Genomic DNA, 16,547 nt, shown 5'->3' on the forward strand with positions numbered 1-16,547 from the left:
ACACTTATAGGATACAGCAAAAACAATGTTCAGAGGAAAATCTATAGCAGTTGGTGCCTACATCAAAAATTGGCAAGGCACCAAATAAATGAGCTATCAATGCATCTCAAGGGCCTAGAAAAACAACAACAAACCAAACCCAAGTTAGTAGGAGAAAAGAAATAATTAAAAATAGAGAAGAAACAAGCAAAATTGACCCCCCAAAAAACCAAAAGATTAGTGAAACGAAGAGCTTCTTTTTTTGAAAAATAATCAAAATTGACACACCACTGGCACAACTAACCAAAAAAGAAAAAAAAAAAAAGACCCAAATCAATAAAGTTAGAGATGAAAAAGGAAATGTAACAACAGATACCACAGAAATAAAAAGAACCACCAGAAATTACTACAAAGAGCTGTATGCCAACAAATCAGGAAATCTGGAAGAAATGGATAAATTCCTGGACACATACAACCTACCAAAATTGAGCCATAAAGACACAGAAAACCTAAATAGACCAATAGCCAGGATGGAAATTGAATCAGTAATAAGGATGCTCCCAAGAAAGAAAAGCCCAGGACCGGATGGATTCACTGCTGAATTCTACCAGACATTTAAAGAAGAACTAACTCCAATTCCTCTCAACCTTCACAAAACAATTGAAAGGAAGGGAATCCTCCCAATTTCTTTCTATGAAGCCAGCATCACCTTAATTCCTAAACCTGAAAAAGATACAGCAGAGGAAGAGAATCACAGAACAATTTCCCCGATGAACATAGATATAAAAATCCTCAACAAAATACTATCCAATAGAATCCAACAGCATATCAAAAAGATTATTTACCTGAACCAAGTGGAATTTATCCCTGGTATGCAGGAATGTTTCAACATTTACAAATCAGTTAATGCGATAACATCACAGCAATGAACTTAATAAAACCATATGATTATCTCAAAAGGCACAGAGAAAACATTTGATAAAATACAACACCCTTTCATGATGAAAACCTTAAGCAAATTGGGTATAGAAGGAACATTCCTCAGGGCCGGTGCTGTGGTGCAGCGGGTTAACACCCTGGCCTGAAACACCGGCATCCCATATGGGCGCCGGTTTGAGTCCTGGCTGCTCCTCTTCCAATCCAGCTATTTGCTATGGCCTGGGAAAGCAGTATAAGATGGCCCAAGTCCTTGGGCCCCTGCACCCATGTGGGAGACCCAGAAGAAGACCCTGGCTCCTGGGTTCAGATCAGCGCAGCTCTGGCCATTGCGTCCATCTGTGGAGTGAACCATCGGATGGAAGACCTCTCTCTCTGCCTCTCCATTCTCTGTGTAACTCTGATTTCAAATAAGTAAATCTTTATATATATAAAAAAGGAATATTCCTCAACACAAGGCAATTTATGACAGACCCACGGTCAGCATCCTATTGGATGGGGATAGTTGGAAGCATTCCCACTGAAATCCGGAACCAAACAGGGATGCCTGCTCTCACCATTGCTATTCAATAAAGTCCTGGAAGTTTTAACCAGAGCCATTAGGCAAGAAAAAGAAATCAGGGGCCAGTGCTGTGGCACAGTGGGTTAACACCCTGGCCCGAAGCTCCAGCATCCCATATGGGCGCCGGTTCGAGTCCCGGCTGCTCCTCTTCCAATCCAGCTCTCTGCTATGTCTGGGAAAGCAGTGGAAGATGGCCTAAGTCCTTCAGCCCGTGCACCCACGTGGAAGACCCAGAGGAAGCTCCTGGCTCCTGGCTTCAGATCAGCGCAGCTCTGGCCATTGTGGCCATCTGAGGAGTGAACCAGCGGATGAAAGCTCGCTTGCTCTCTCTCTCTCTCTCTCTCTCTCTCTCTCTCTGTGTGTGTCTCTACCTCTCTCTGTAACTCTGTCTTTCAAATAAATAAAATAAATCTTTAAAAAAAAAAGAAAAATCAAAAGGATACAAATTGGGAAGGAGGAAGTCAAATCATATTTGCAGATTATGTGATTCTATATATAGGGGATTCAAAAGAATCCACTAAGAGACTATTGGAGCTCATAAGAGAGTTTTGTAAAGTGGCAGGATATAAAACTAACACAAAAAAATCAGTAGCCTTTGTATACACAGATAATGCCACAGCTGAGAAAGAACTTCTAAGATCAATCCCATTCACAGTAGCTAAAACAACATTAAACACCTTGGAATAAATTTAACCAAGGACATAAAAGATCTCTTCTATGAAAATTACAAAACATTAAAGAAAGAAATAGAAAAAGACAAAAAATGGAAAAATCTTCTGTGCTTATGGATTAGAAGAATCAGTGGCATCAAAATGTTCTTACTTCCAAAGGCAATTTATAGATTCAGTGCAATACCAATCAAAATACCATGGACAGTCTTCTCAGAAATAGGAAAAACAATGCTGAAATTCCTATGGAAACACAGGAGACCCCTAATAGCTGAAGCAATCTTATACAACAAAAACAAAGCCAGAAGCATCACAATACCAGATTTCAAGACATACTTCAGGGCAGTTACAATCAAAACAGCCTGGTACTGGAACAAAAACAGATGGATAGACCAATGGAACAGAATAGAAACACCAGAAATCAATCCATGCATCTATAACCAACTTATCTTTGTCAAAGGAGCTAAAATCAATCTCTGGATCAAGGTCAGTCTCTTTGGATTTCCATATGCAGAAGTATGAAGCAAGACCCCTACCTTACACCTTACACAAAAATTCACTCAAAACAGATCAAAGACCTAAATCTATGACCCAGTACCATCAAATTACTAGAGAACATTGGGGAAACCCTGCAAGACACTGGCACAGGCAAAGAGTTCTTGGAAAAGACTGCAGAGGCACAGGCAGTCAAAACCAAAATTGACAATTGGGATTTACATCAAGCTGAGAAGCTTCTGCGTTGCAGAAGAAACACTCAGCAAAGTGAAGAGGCATCCAGCAGAATGGGAGAAAATATTTAAAAACTGTGCAACTGATAAAGGGTTAATATCCAGAATCTATAGGAACTCAGCAACAAAGCAGACAACCCAGTTAAGAAATGGGCAAAGGACCTGAACAGACATTTTTCAAAAGAGGAAATGCAGATGGCCCACAGACACATGAAAAATACTCAGGTTCAATAGCCATCAGGGAAACGCAAATCAAAACCAAAATGAGGTTTCACCTCACCTCCTTGTTAGAATGGCTTTCATACGGAAATCAACAACCAACAAATGCTGGTAAGGTCCCCTAATCTACTTTTGGAAATGTTAACTGGTGCAGCCACTATGGAAGACAATATGGAGATACCTCAGAAATCTGAATATAGACCTACCATATGATCCAGCCATCCCACTCCTGGGAATTTTTCCAAGGGAAATGAAATCAGTATATGAAAGATTTATCTGTACCCCTGTGTTTATTGCAGCTCAATTCACAATAGCTAATATATGGAATCAACCCAGTTGTCCATAAGCTGATGACTGGATAAATTTTGGTGTATGTGTACACACTATGGAATACTATTCAATAGGAAAAAAATGAAATACTATCATTTGCAACTAAACAGAAGCAACTGGAAACCATTATGCTTAGTGAAATAAGCCAGTCCCAAAAGACAGATACCGGCCGGCGCCGTGGCTCACTAGGCTAATCCTCTGCTTTGCGGCACCGGCACACCAGGTTCTAGTCCCGGTGGGGGCGCCGGATTCTGTCCCGGTTGCCCTTCTTCCAGGCCAGCTCTCTGCTGTGGCCAGGGAGTGCAGTGGAGGATGGCCCAGGTGCTTGGGCCCTGCACCCCATGGGAGACCAGGATAAATACCTGGCTCCTGCCATCGGATCAGCGCGGTGCGCCGGCCGCAGCGCGCAGGCCGCGGCGGCCATTGGAGGGTGAACCAACGGCAAAAAAGGAAGACCTTTCTCTCTGTCTCTCTCTCTCACTGTCCACTCTGCCTGTCAAAAAAAAAAAAAAAAAAGACAGATACCATATGTTTTTTCGGATATGTGGTAACTAATAGTTCACCTTAAAGTGGAAAACTCAGTAGCCCTGCAGCAGACCAAGGTTTGGTTGGTGGCTTTGTGTGGCAAGCGAGTGGCATCACAGACAGCTGGGCCGCTCTGCCCTGCACCTGCAGGCTCTTGTGCACTTTCCTGGAGGTGCCATTTGAAGCACAGAAGCTTTCAGTTCTGAGGCAGCTGTTTCTATGTCCCTCTTTCCGCTCATGATTTTGGTGTCCTAAAAATCCCTTCCCACCTAACAGGGTCGTAAAGATTTGCCCTGATGTTTTCCTCTAAGATTTCTATACATTTAGCATTTAGGTATTTATGTTTAGGTGTCTAATCTGGCTCAGACTCATTTTTTGTATGGAGCGGGGTGGGGTCCAACTTAATCCCTTTGTTTCCAGAAGGAGTGGCTGCGGCTGCCCCAGTGCCTGGCGTTGCAGTCCTCTCCCGTGGAAGGGTCTCAGTGCCCCTCCCATATCAGTTGGCCATGGCCGCATGCTCCACTTGGAGCCTTCGCCTCTAACCTGCAGCCCCCTCTGCTCGTGTCCCCAGGGGTCAGTATTTGGATTATGAGAAGGAGGAAGTGGAAGCTCAACCGAGGCAGTGGAAGAAATATGACTTCCACTATGACAACGTGCTCTGGGCTCTGCTAACGCTCTTCACGGTGTCCACAGGGGAAGGGTGGCCCATGTGAGTGCTCCCTATAGCAGGCAGGCTGTCAGGGCCCCCGCCCATCCCTGTGGTGCAATCAGGGCGCCTCCCCCGCCCCACCATGACCCTGTGGTGCGGTCAGGGTCCCCCCCATCCCTGTGGTGTGGTCAGGCCCCCTCGCCCATCCCTGTGGTGTGGTCAGGGCCCCACCTGCCCCCTCCCTGTGGTGTGGTCAAGGCCCCCCTGCCCCCTCCCTGTGATGGGGTTAAGGCCCCCCTGCCCCATCCCTGTGGTGTGGTCAGGGCCCCTCGCCCATCCCTGTGGTGTGGTCAGGGCCCCACCTGCCCCCTCCCTGTGGTGTGGTCAAGGCCCCCCTGCCCCCTCCCTGTGATGGGGTTAAGGCCCCCCTGCCCCATCCCTGTGGTGTGGTCAGGGCACCCCCGCCCCGTCCCTGTGGTGTGGTCAAGACCCCCCCTGCCCCTCCCTGTGATGTGGTTAAGGCCCCCTGCCCCATCCCTGTGGTGTGGTCAGGGCACCCCCGCCCCGTCCCTGTGGTGCGGGTCTCGAGGCCTTTCTCCGCCCGGCCCAGGGTGCTGAAACACTCTGTGGATGCCACCTACGAGGAGCAGGGCCCGAGCCCCGGGTACCGCATGGAGCTCTCCATCTTCTACGTGGTCTACTTTGTGGTCTTTCCCTTCTTCTTTGTCAACATCTTCGTGGCCTTGATCATCATCACCTTCCAGGAGCAGGGGGACAAGGTGATGTCCGAGTGCAGCCTGGAGAAGAACGAGGTAGGTGGGTGCCGTGCGGCTGCTGGGATGGGAGTAGACCACGGCATGGGGGTTCCTCACCGCTGCCATTGGCCGCCAGCATGGGCAGGGCCTCCTCCCCCGTGGAGCGAGAGGCTGGGTTGGGTGGGGGAGTCCTGCACTGCCTCAGCTTGCCTCCTGCCCTCAGGCTGCCCGTGAGGGTGAGGGAAGGTGGGTGAGTGTGCAGGAGGCGGCGGGCTCCCAGCGCCTTGGTGCTCCCTTCTCCCCGTGCAGAGGGCTTGCATCGACTTTGCCATCAGCGCCAGACCCCTGACGCGGTACATGCCCCAGAACAAGCAGTCGTTCCAGTATAAGACGTGGACGTTCGTGGTGTCCCCACCTTTTGAGTACTTCATCATGGCTATGATCGCCCTCAACACTGTGGTGCTGATGATGAAGGTGCGTGTAGCCCCCAGGCGGCAGCGGCAGCTGAGGCCGAGACAGCCACTGGTGCCGTGGGACCCGCTGCTCCATGTGGTCTATAGGCTGAGGTAGTGAGAAGGTGCTGGAGACCTTGAGGGAGAGCAGGGAGGGGCATCCCCTGCCTGGGCTGGTGTGGAGTCTCGTCTGGCCCCTGTACTCGGGCAGGAGGCTTTGGTGGTTCTGGGCAGGGCGTCCTGGGGCTACTGGGCCCAGGATGGATGGCCTCTTTCCCCGGGCAGTTCTACGATGCGCCGTACGAGTATGAGCTAATGCTGAAATGCCTGAACATCGTGTTCACGTCCATGTTCTCCATGGAGTGTGTGCTGAAGATCATCGCCTTCGGGGTGCTGGTATGTGCCGCGGCTCCTTCCCTGCCCCTGGTGGCCTGCATCCTGGCTCCTTCTGTGCAGGGTGCAGCTGGGATCTCCCAGCCCCCAGCGCACATGTGGTGCCGTCTGCAGCTGCACTGACTCTGTCCCCAGCCCAGGTCCCGGGAGGCAGGCGGGGCCAGGCCCCTCCTCTCTAGACACACAGCTCTGGGTTCTGTACCTGCCCTAGCCCAGAGATGTCTGTGGTGTTGCTGTCACTGGCCATGTGCCGTGCCTCCAGGAGTGGCTTGTCTGTCCTGTGCCCTCAGCCCTGTCCTGATCAGCTCCTGGCTCAACAGAGCCCTCACAACCCCTGCCTCACTGTACCAACTGTACCAACACTGCCTGTACTAACCACCTTTTCTTTTTCCTTAGAACTATTTCAGAGATGCCTGGAATGTCTTTGACTTTGTCACGGTGTTGGGAAGTATTACTGATATTTTGGTAACAGAGATTGCGGTGAGTAGCATTTGCTGTTCCCTCCAGGGCCCCAGAGTGGTTTCCTTCCAGAAGGTGCTCCCCTCAGTGCATCCCCAGGCCCTGCCTCTGCTATCGTGGTCCATGGTTCCCCAGGAGACCCTGGAGAGATGGAGCCACTCTCCAGAGCTGGAGCTCAGGGGCTGGTTGTGCTCTTGGCAGGTGTTCTTCCTTGGGTGAGAGAATGGTTCCCAAAGGCCTTCCAGGCTGGTGGTCTGGGACCACCCAGAGCTGTGTGGCGACGGCTGACTGGAGAGACAGGAATCCTTTACCTTTGTGCCTCTAACAACTCGGTATCAGAATATATAAACCAAAATAAGTGAGGAATTAGGTTTCGCACGTCAGGTCTGTTGATGCAGGTGGATGTACTGTCTCTGGAGATGCTCATTCTTAGCTCACGTACATGGATCACTCCTAAAAACTGACCGGTGCTGGGCACATGAACTCGTCTCCGCAAATTCCAAAGAATCAAAATCACAAAGCAGCGTTCTTTAGGTTTAACACACTGGGAAATAAGTGGCAGAAAATCTCACTGTTGGTTTTAAGTTGGGTTCTCTAGGAATCGCACTGAAGTGAGGATTCCTGTGAAAGCTGTTTCTTGATAAGCGTTCCCAGGAAAAGCTGGCAGGGGTATGGGAAGCAGGCTGGGGACAGGAAGGGGCCCAGTCCTGGACATGGATGCAGGTCATCCCCTGGGGGCCTCTGGAGACAAGGACTGCTCACTTCTTGGAGCCCTCTCGATGGGGACAGGAGCTGCACTATTACCTGTGTGGCTGCTGGGGTAAAGGGTGTACCTGCTGTGTTGATCCTGAACCACTGGCTCCCTGCATGCAGGTGGAGTAGGCTTTGGTAGCCCCAGCTGTTGGGACTCCAGGACCATTGTGCACCACTGTAATAGGACCAAGTGGGAGGCCCAGGGCTTTTGCCTGACCCTGCTCAGCTTTGCCCACTCCTCACACGGTGTTCATCCTGCTCCTTCTTCAGGGTGGTTCTGGTCACAGTCTCTGGGAGACAAGCCGGAGATTCCACTGATGTGTGGGTCCTGGGGGGCTGACGTCCATGTTGTTGCTCCACTACCCTTCTGACCTGTGGCCAGCCTGTACCACTCTGGTTGCTGGCCTGATGAGGTGACCAGGCCCTCACAGTAGCCCAGGCTGCTGCCTGCCATTCCCTTGTCTGACCCTGGTTGCGTAACCCTCTGATCACGGTCCAGACGGGACCTGGAAGTGTCCAAAAAGGTTCCAGTGAACCCCTGAGTTCCCACCCAGACTTCCCCCTGCCCCTGCCAGTGGTCAGGGCTGGCACCTCTGGGCAGTGTGGTATGGTGTACACTGGTGGGCCCTGTGAACATCCCAAGTTGATGTCACATGGAGTTCCATGTTGGGCAGTCTCTGATTTGAGCCCTCAGACACCAGTGCCAACCAAGGCGCTGTATCAGGAAAGGCAGACCCACGCCTGGGCTATGGCTGCATCCTGTCCTCTTTGGGGTCACTTCAGCCCCATGAAGCCCAGTCACACACAGAGGCCGAGGATTGTCCTCTGCTCACGGCCTGTCAATTGCATGGTTAGCATTGGCCTTGCAGAGAGGTTCTTGGCCACCACAGTCACTCCATCCAGGAGTCTACTCTGTAAATGAGGGGACTGGTGAGGACCCACCTGGTTGACAATCTGTGGGCCAGCTCATCCCAACACGGGTTTCAGTGCTCCCTGGTGGGAGTCGGCTGCAGTAGGTAGATCTGCACACGGGGCCCATGCCCAGGGCCCATCTGGGTGCCTCCTCCCCAGACCCCATTTGCCCTGCCTAGGATACTGCCATGCTTAGCCTGACCTGAGCAGCCTATTTGTCCACTTGAGCAGGGGCTGCCCAGGGACACTGCCCAGAGCTCTGCCTCACCTCTGTTTTTCAGATTGCCCTGCAGGGACCCTAGGGAGACCTGTACCAGTGCAGCCAGCCCACCCATAGCCGGGCACGAGTATTTCCTTCTAGTGTAGCAAACCCCCCACCAGGCAGCAGCAGGGCCAAGCTGAGGAGGCCGAGATGTGCAGTGGGAGGGCTGGGCCAGCCCTCTATACTGGCTTAGGTTTGGTGCTAGGGGCCCATCTCCTTGTTCCCAGAGCTGCCAGGGAGTATGGCCACTCACCACTGCGAGGGGACACTCTGAGGTCCTACACACTGGTATGGCCTGCAGCTCCCATGGGGGCCAGGAGCGAGGCATTGGCCCTCTCACTGGTGCCGCTTTTCTGCCTTCCCTGCTGCCTGGTGGCTGTGCAGCATCTTCACCCCCCCCCCCCACACCTCTGGTTTCGTGGGAGCAGCGGGGTCTTGTGGCCCAAGCTGCAGGGCCGATGATAGCACCACGTAGATTTGCCTCAGAGCTCCATCCCCAATGTGGCAGGCGCACAAATCCTTACAAGATGTATCACCCCAGCCCTGGAGTGCGCGTGGCGCATCAGGTCCTGCGCCCCAGTCCTACCTGTCACCAGCATCGTGGGACAGTCAGGGGCCAGGGGCCAGGCCACAGTTGTCAGAAGGGAGCGCAAGCTGCTTCTGACCCCCTGAGCCATGGGCCTGGGGAACATGTGTTCACCCGGCCTGCAGCTGTATCCCGAGGTCCAGAGGCAGAGCAGGTCAGGTCTCATGCAGCAGCGAGTCCCTGACCCTGCTTTGGCCTGGTCTGCCAGCCATTGTGACCCTGGTTTCCTGCACGAGCAGCACTGCTGAGCCAAGTGAGGGTGAGCGGTGGATCACCACCTCTGATTTCTCCGCTGTACACAGGGTGCAGTTGTGTGATTGGGCACTTTGGCTGGGGCATTGGTGTCCAGGAGCCTGCTTGGCCTTTGCTATTGTGTGGTGACCCATAGTCCACCTGCCAAGAAACCAGGGTTCTGCCAGCTGTATTTGCCCCTGAAGACATATCTAGGACATGGGCGGGGCTGGTGGACACACTGGGCCTCCTGGGAGGCGGCCTGGCCTCTCTGTGTCCATGCTCTGCCGTTGGGCCCAGCACCATTTCAGCCTCCCAATGTTGATGTCGGCTTGGACCTAGTTTCCAGCAGCCTTTAAAATACCCAGGGATTCTTCTCTCTAGAAAAGGAGTTGGATCTATTTGTCCCGTGATTCAGGGTCCTTCTCTCCTGTAAGCTGTGGGCTTTGGCTCTGAAAATTGCCTGTGGCTGGGAAACTTGCAAGGGCGTGGTTGTCCATGGCAGTGTTGCGTGAGCCTTCTGGTCGTCCATGCTGACCACTTTGACCCCATACACATCAGGCAGTGGCCCTTGGCCACCCTCTGTGTTCCCTGCTTTGCTCTAGGAGAGCCATGGTCTGTGAGCTGTCACTAAGGGTCTTGTGGGTCTGTGTGCTTGGTTGCTAGTTCAGCCCTGCTGCGCACTGTGGTGATTCTATCCAACTAGCTAGGCTGTGTTTTGCTTGTCTCTCCAAATGGCTGCAACAGCCAGGGCTGGACCAGGCCAAAACCAAGAGTTTCTTCCAGGTCTCCTACATGGGCAGCAGGGACCCAAGCACTTGGGCTGTCCTCTGCTGCCTTCCCAAGCACATTACCAAGGAGGTGGATCGGAAGTGGAGCAGCCAGGGTGCTGGTGTTGCAAGTGGCAGCTTAACCCATTGTGCCACAGCACCCCTGATATCAGCACTAGTAGCACCCCAGGAGTTGCTGCCACCTCACTCACACCAACAGAGTGAGAGTCTGGCCAGCGAGCAGTGCCCATGTGCCCCATCCTGAGAGTGCTTCCATGGAACCAACTGGGGCCAGCTGTATTAGGATCAGGCTGTGGCTCAAGTGTGTCTTCTTGCAAATGTGGTGGTGAGGAAGGGAGATGCTATCAGCAGTTCCATGGATCGAACTTTTGGCTCACTCCTGCAGGGAAGCTCTGGGGGTAGTGTGGACCCCACCTTAGAGTTGTCTGGATCAGGAATGGAAGAATCCAGCAGGTTCACCTCCACCTGCAAAACAGGTTCTGGCAGTCTGTGGGAGTCCTTGCATCAAGAGGCAAGGGCCAGTGTGAAGCCTCCTCCAGCACAGGCATCCCACGTGGGTGCTGATTTGTGTCCCAGCTGCTCCACATCCCATCCAGCTCCAAGCTAATAGCCTGGGAAAGCAGCAGAAGATGGCCCAGGTGCTTGGGCCCTTGCACACACATGGGAGACCCAGAAGAAACTCCTGGCTCCTGGCTTCAGCCTGGCCCAGCCCTGGCCATTGTGGCCAACTGGGGAGTGAAAGCTCGTTGGGGGCGGGTGTAGTGAGCAGGAGTGCTCAGAGCAGAGGGTGGGGTCGGCACCTTTGAGGGCAGGACCTTCTGGATAAGTCATGGGCCAAGATGGAATAATAATGTAAATTAGAAAATACGTCCAACAGAGATACAATGACAGTGCTGCATATTTAAACTCCAGGGACACAGCGGGACAGGGTGCGTATCCAGGCCAAGGTCCACATGGTTTGTATCTCCAGACTCAGCCACGCGTATAGAAAATATTTGAAGGTAAATAGTATCTGTGTTGAACCTGTAGGATTTTCCCTCTTGCCATTATTCCCTGCACAATGTGGGTAGCAGCTATGTGCATAACGTTTACCCTGTAATCCAGAGATGACTCACAGAGTGCAGGAACACTGTGTGGGCTCTGTTCAGGGTACACCATTTTCTGTAGGGGATTTTAGTGTCCCCTGCTCTTGGCGTGCACATGGGGTCCTGAAGCCAGCTGCTCCAGAGCACTGAGGAATGACTGTGTTTGCAGGAAGTTCAGTCTTAGTGCTTCCTGAAAGACTAAAAGGCATTAAGCACCTAACAAGTCAGAAAAAGAACAGCAGGATAAGCTCAATAAAGTAGAAGAAAATATAGGACCAGAAGTTGCAGAAGTAGGAATCATAAGCACAGCAGGAAAAATGAAGTCTAAACTTGGTTCTTTAAGGACTTGAAAGTGGACACAACCCGGCCAGATTAACCACAAGGGAAAGAAAGATCAAGTGGATGTTGAGAGCTTATGCCATGTACTTGAAAACTGAGGCACACAGAATGCTGAAAATATATAAATAAAATCTGACAGATGAAAATATAAGAACCTCAATGGTCTTATTAAAATACTAAAGAAGTTGAGTTGGTACACAATTTTCCCACACCAAAAAAAAAAAAAAAAAAAAAAACCAGCAAATTCTAATGGGTTTATGTACTAGGTTTCTATCTAAAATACAAAGAAATATGATTCCAGAATTAAATTCTTCCAGAGAATAGAAAAAGAATGAACAGTCCCTAATTTTAAAAGACATCATGTATAGTGGTGAAATTCAGAAAGAATTCCCTTTAAAACCAGAAAGGACAAATGCTTGTTAGTGCTGCTTTCGGCATAGAACATGAGATCTGCGTCAGTTCAGCCTATCTTTCCCCCGGTCGGAGGTCATCACTTTTGCACACTGCTCTGTGCCCAGAGCTTGGAGCAGTGCCAGCCACTTTGCAGGTGTTCAGTGAGCACTGAGTGAAGAAGCCAGGAGAAAACAAAGTGCACGAAGGTGAGAGCAGGAAAGTAGCATCCCCATCAACAGGGAGAGCCTCATCAGGAAGCCGAAATAACCAAATACTGATTGCCTTGTTTAGCAAGGTTGCGTCACAGTTGAAGTCAACAGTCCTGACAAAGAACCTCACAGTATAAGTGTGCAAGACCTTTATGTAGGAAACCATTAAACTTTATTGAAAGACATTGAAGAAGACAAGGCTAGGAGTTACAATCATGTTAATAAGTTGGTAGTCAGTTTCATAAAAATTATTGATTTCCCCCAAAGGGTCTGCTGATTCAATGCAGGCCCAGTAAATATCAAAGTTTTTGTTTTTGTGTTGTGTAACTTCACAAACTACTTCTAAAATGATTTTTTATTTTTATTTTTTAAAGGCAGAGTTACAGAGCGAGAGAGAGACTGAAAGACATAGAGATCTTCCATCTGCTGCGTTCACTCCAAATGGCTCCAATGACCAGGGCTGGGCCAGGCTGAAACCAGGAGCCTGGAAATTCTTCCGGGTCTCCCACATGGGCGCAGGGGCCCAGGCACTTGGGGTGTCTTCCATTGCTTTCCAAGGCACATTAGCAGGGAGCTGGATGGGAAATAGAGCAGCCAGGACTCAAACAGGATGCCGGCACCTCAGGTGGCAGTTTCACCTGCTACACCTCAACTCCAGCCCCAACTGTTTCTAAAATTTATAAGAGCAGAGAATCCCAAACAGCCAAGAGATATAGAAGAGGAAGAGGCTGGGTGGCAGGGGAGGGTCTGTCCTGCATACACTGACACTGCAGAGCTGTGCTGATAATGGCATTGGCTGAGGGACAGCTACACGGGCAGTGGGGGGTCAGAGCTCCCGTACTTGCGGGAACTTGGTTAGGACACTGCTGACTGCAGCTCAGCGGTCAGAACAGCCGACATGGGAATTGATTGGTGTCCACAAGAAATAGACTTCAGGTGGATGAAAGGCTTCAGTGTAAGAAACACAACTTTCAAACTCGTAAGATTTAAAAAGTTACCTTCAGGGGAGAGGGAGTGGGAAAGGGGAGGGTTGCAGGTGGGAGGGACGTTATGGGGGGGAAGCCATTGTAATCCATAAGCCGTACTTTGGAAATTTATATTCATTAAATAAAAGTTAAAAAAAAAATAAAAAAAATAAGAAAAAAAAAGTTACCTTCAGGACTTCAGGATGGGACTGGTCTGTTAATGCAGACGTACAGAGCCCGATTGTAACTGAGGAGTTGCAGACAGTTTCCCTCTTCGTGCCTGTCCTGTGCCTGTGCCTGGGAGGGGCTGGTGAACGGCCTGGGTACGGGCGAGCAGCTCCATCAGAGCAGGGCTGTGCTCTCCAGAGTCAGTAAGGTAGGGCGGGTGGTGGGTTGTGTAGAGGAGTGGTCTGATGTGGATTTTGAGATGTAGCTCTGGCTTCTCTTTTGAGAACGTGGAACAGGGGCAGGGGAGGAAGCAGCGTACTCCAGTTCGGGGTGGTCATGAATAATTCAGTGCCAGTCGTTTATCTGGGGGGAATGGTGGTGTGAGAGAGGGCAGGAGGTGTATGATTCAGGATGTCCGCGCCATGAGCGGCTGGGGCTGTGTCTGCGGGGGGGCTCTGGGTGCACCGAGCAGGCCAGGTGCTCTGTCAGGTGACAACAAATAAGAACACGTGCAGAACACGAAGTCTCTGGTGCTCCTGGCCTGAGCTGAGTCCCTCAGAGACAGATGTAGAGGTGGATACAGTGTCAGGCCTGGAGGGTGAGAAGTGCAGGGGGTGAGAAGCTGCTGGGGCTGGGTGCAGCTGGAGAGCAGACCAGTGGACCAGCCAGGGACAGGTGTGGAAGAGGAGCCAGGATGGCCTCAGGCTTCCCATCCTGAGCACTTGGAAGGGTGGGGATGAGGAGTGTGTGCAGAGTGCAGAATGGGTCCGCTGGGAGGCTCCAGGTACAGTTTGTACACAGTAGGTTGGAGTCTCCTGTCAGCCTTCCCAAAGGAAGTCTGGCCATCCCTTGCAGCTGGACCCTGGGTCGGGGTGTGGAGGAGAGAGTGAGGTCAGCAACGTTGAATTGGGATTGGCAAAAAATGGCTTCTGATCCATGAGACTGCATGGGATCAGTGAGGGGCTGGGACCCTCTGGCACCTAGATAAATAAATAGAGGTGAGAGCAGCCAGGCTGTGCCAGTTTCAAAGTGGAATATGCAAATGGACAATTAGCATAAGGAAAGATGCTCCACCTTATTTGTAATCAGAGAAATACACCCTGAAATGGCATTGAGATGCCACTGATAATACGCTCGTTTGTCAGGCATTGGAAATTCCGGCAATGCTGAGTATTGGCAAGGGTGTGGAGCCCCCATTGGTGTACCTGTCTTGGGAAGTTTGGCAGAACCTGGTGGGTAGAGCAACCGGAAGCCCGGCGGGGTGGGGGGTCCCAGAGCACATTTACCCAGCTGACTCTGAAGGTGGTCCCCACAGGTGTTCACGGTGGCTGACTGCTCTGTGCTCCTCAGTAGGAGGAAGTGCCACATGCAATAGAAAAGACAGAGCAGGTCTTTCTGTGGAGCAGTGTCTGCCTGCTGTCAGAACACAGGCAGAGAAGGTGCCGCAGGGTGACCCCGTTACCGAGCTTAGTAACAGGCAGCACAGCGCACTCGGTGAGTTTATGGTAAAACCGTAAAGACAAGCAGTCATTAAAAAATTAAGAGCAGTCTTCAAATCCAGAGAAGAGGGATGGAGACACGGTCAGGAAGGGTTGCAGAAGTGGTAGTGGCATCCTGTGTGTGTGTGTTTGAGAGAGAAAGAGTATGTGTGTGTCAGTCACCCACCCGCTGGTTCACTCCCTGATGCCCACAACAGTCAAGGCTGGGCCAGGCTGAAGCCAGGAGCCTGGAACTCCATCTGGGTCTCCCACACAGGTTGCTGGGACCTGACTACTTGACCTGACCTCCCAGGGTACGGCAGTAGGGAGCTGGATGCAGGCACCCCAGTGTAGCCAAACACCCACCCGGTGTTCCTTTCTATTTGTTTTATTTTCTTTAGGATATTTTTACATATTCTCTTGTTCATGTGGTATGTTTCATTGTTTTTAAAAGTTAATGATCTGGTAATCCAGGCAAACAAGCCGGAAACTGCCATCCCCTCACGGTGCAGTGGTGTCTCCCGGTGTCTGCTGTGCTTCAGCCCCAGGGTGGCTTCCTAGAGGAGCTCCTCATGCCTGTGGGCCTCCCCTCGGAAACCCGGTCCGGTCACAGCTGTGGGGACATTCATGGGAGTTTCTTCTTCCCGGAGTGGGTGGAGGTCCAGAGTTCTGGCTTCGGGGAGAGGTGGGAGCAGGTAGGGGCACCTTGCTGATGTCCCAGTAATGCAGCGTGGCCCTGGTGTAAGGCAGCCAGCTCCTGCAGTGTAGCAGCTGAGTGCTTTGTCTGCCCTCTGGGTTGCTTGTGCTTAGGTCGGGCCCTGCTTCAAGCAGGCTCTCCCTGGCCTCCACCGTCAAGCCTTGCTGCTCTGAGAAGCCAGCTGGTCTGACAGCTCGGCTCCTCAGTAGCCACCACTGCCCTTGGCGCCCAGGCCGTGGCCCTGTGCGCCTGGAGGAGACAAAGGAGGCGTCACGGATTGCTGTGGTCGTCTGTCTGTCTGCTTCTCATCCAGAGCCACTTCATTGTTTACCTCGTGGACATCCTTTTTTTTCTTGGGCAAAAATATGAGTGTCAGTTTCCATCTTCAACTTAAAATCGAAATAGAGCAACAGTCTTAGCCAGGGCACCTAGGGAGAGGGCTCCAAACTTGCATAAAACTGACATTGATTTCTTTGCCTGGAAATAAAAAACAAGTGTCTGTGAGTCATCTTTGGATTTGCATTATAAACAAGAATGCAAATGAATGCCACCCTGTTGCATTGCCCAGATTTCAAGCTGTGTTTTGATTTGATGCATTTTAAGAAAAAACGTGCAGTTTACGCAGATCTGGAGATTTTCTAGTGAAGTATTCAGAGTTTGAGTTGTTGCTTGTTCTGATGACTCATCTTCTCTTTTGTTTCCTGTTTTTGTTCTTGACGTACCCTAACCTACCTGCTGACTCACGCCATCCAACCAACATACAATGCGAAAACCCATGTCTCCGTCTGTATGTTGCGTGCCGCTGCTCAAACCACCCCAATCTGTCAATAACCCGCAAATGTCCATCCATGAAAACATCACATACAGGAAAGGGTTGGTTTCGTGACTTTAAGTGGTTCTTGCTCACCTTGCTCTGCCTGCTCCGCTGTCCTCTGCACCCTGCGCTCTGTGTGGCTGGACTCACCTCTGGCCTCCTGTGCCCCACCCCAGCTCCTGGGGAGGCAGCAGCGGTGCTGCGGGCCC

The 16,547-nt window shown here is 51.3% G+C and overlaps 1 protein-coding gene across 12 annotated transcripts in view; it reads left to right on the forward strand.

Annotated features, from left to right (window-relative positions):
* Window positions 1–16,547, forward strand: part of CACNA1B (calcium voltage-gated channel subunit alpha1 B) — a 207,497-nt gene that overhangs the window by 132,297 nt on the left and 58,653 nt on the right. For all 12 annotated transcript variants that reach the window (XM_070068094.1, XM_070068043.1, XM_070068298.1 and 9 more), the window contains 5 exon segments: window positions 4,519–4,656; window positions 5,207–5,408; window positions 5,661–5,825; window positions 6,089–6,199; window positions 6,593–6,676. In XM_070068094.1, coding sequence (XP_069924195.1) covers window positions 4,519–4,656; window positions 5,207–5,408; window positions 5,661–5,825; window positions 6,089–6,199; window positions 6,593–6,676 — 700 coding nt within the window.

Source organism: Oryctolagus cuniculus, chromosome 1, assembly GCF_964237555.1.
Source record: "Oryctolagus cuniculus chromosome 1, mOryCun1.1, whole genome shotgun sequence".
Classification (NCBI taxonomy): domain Eukaryota; kingdom Metazoa; phylum Chordata; class Mammalia; order Lagomorpha; family Leporidae; genus Oryctolagus; species Oryctolagus cuniculus.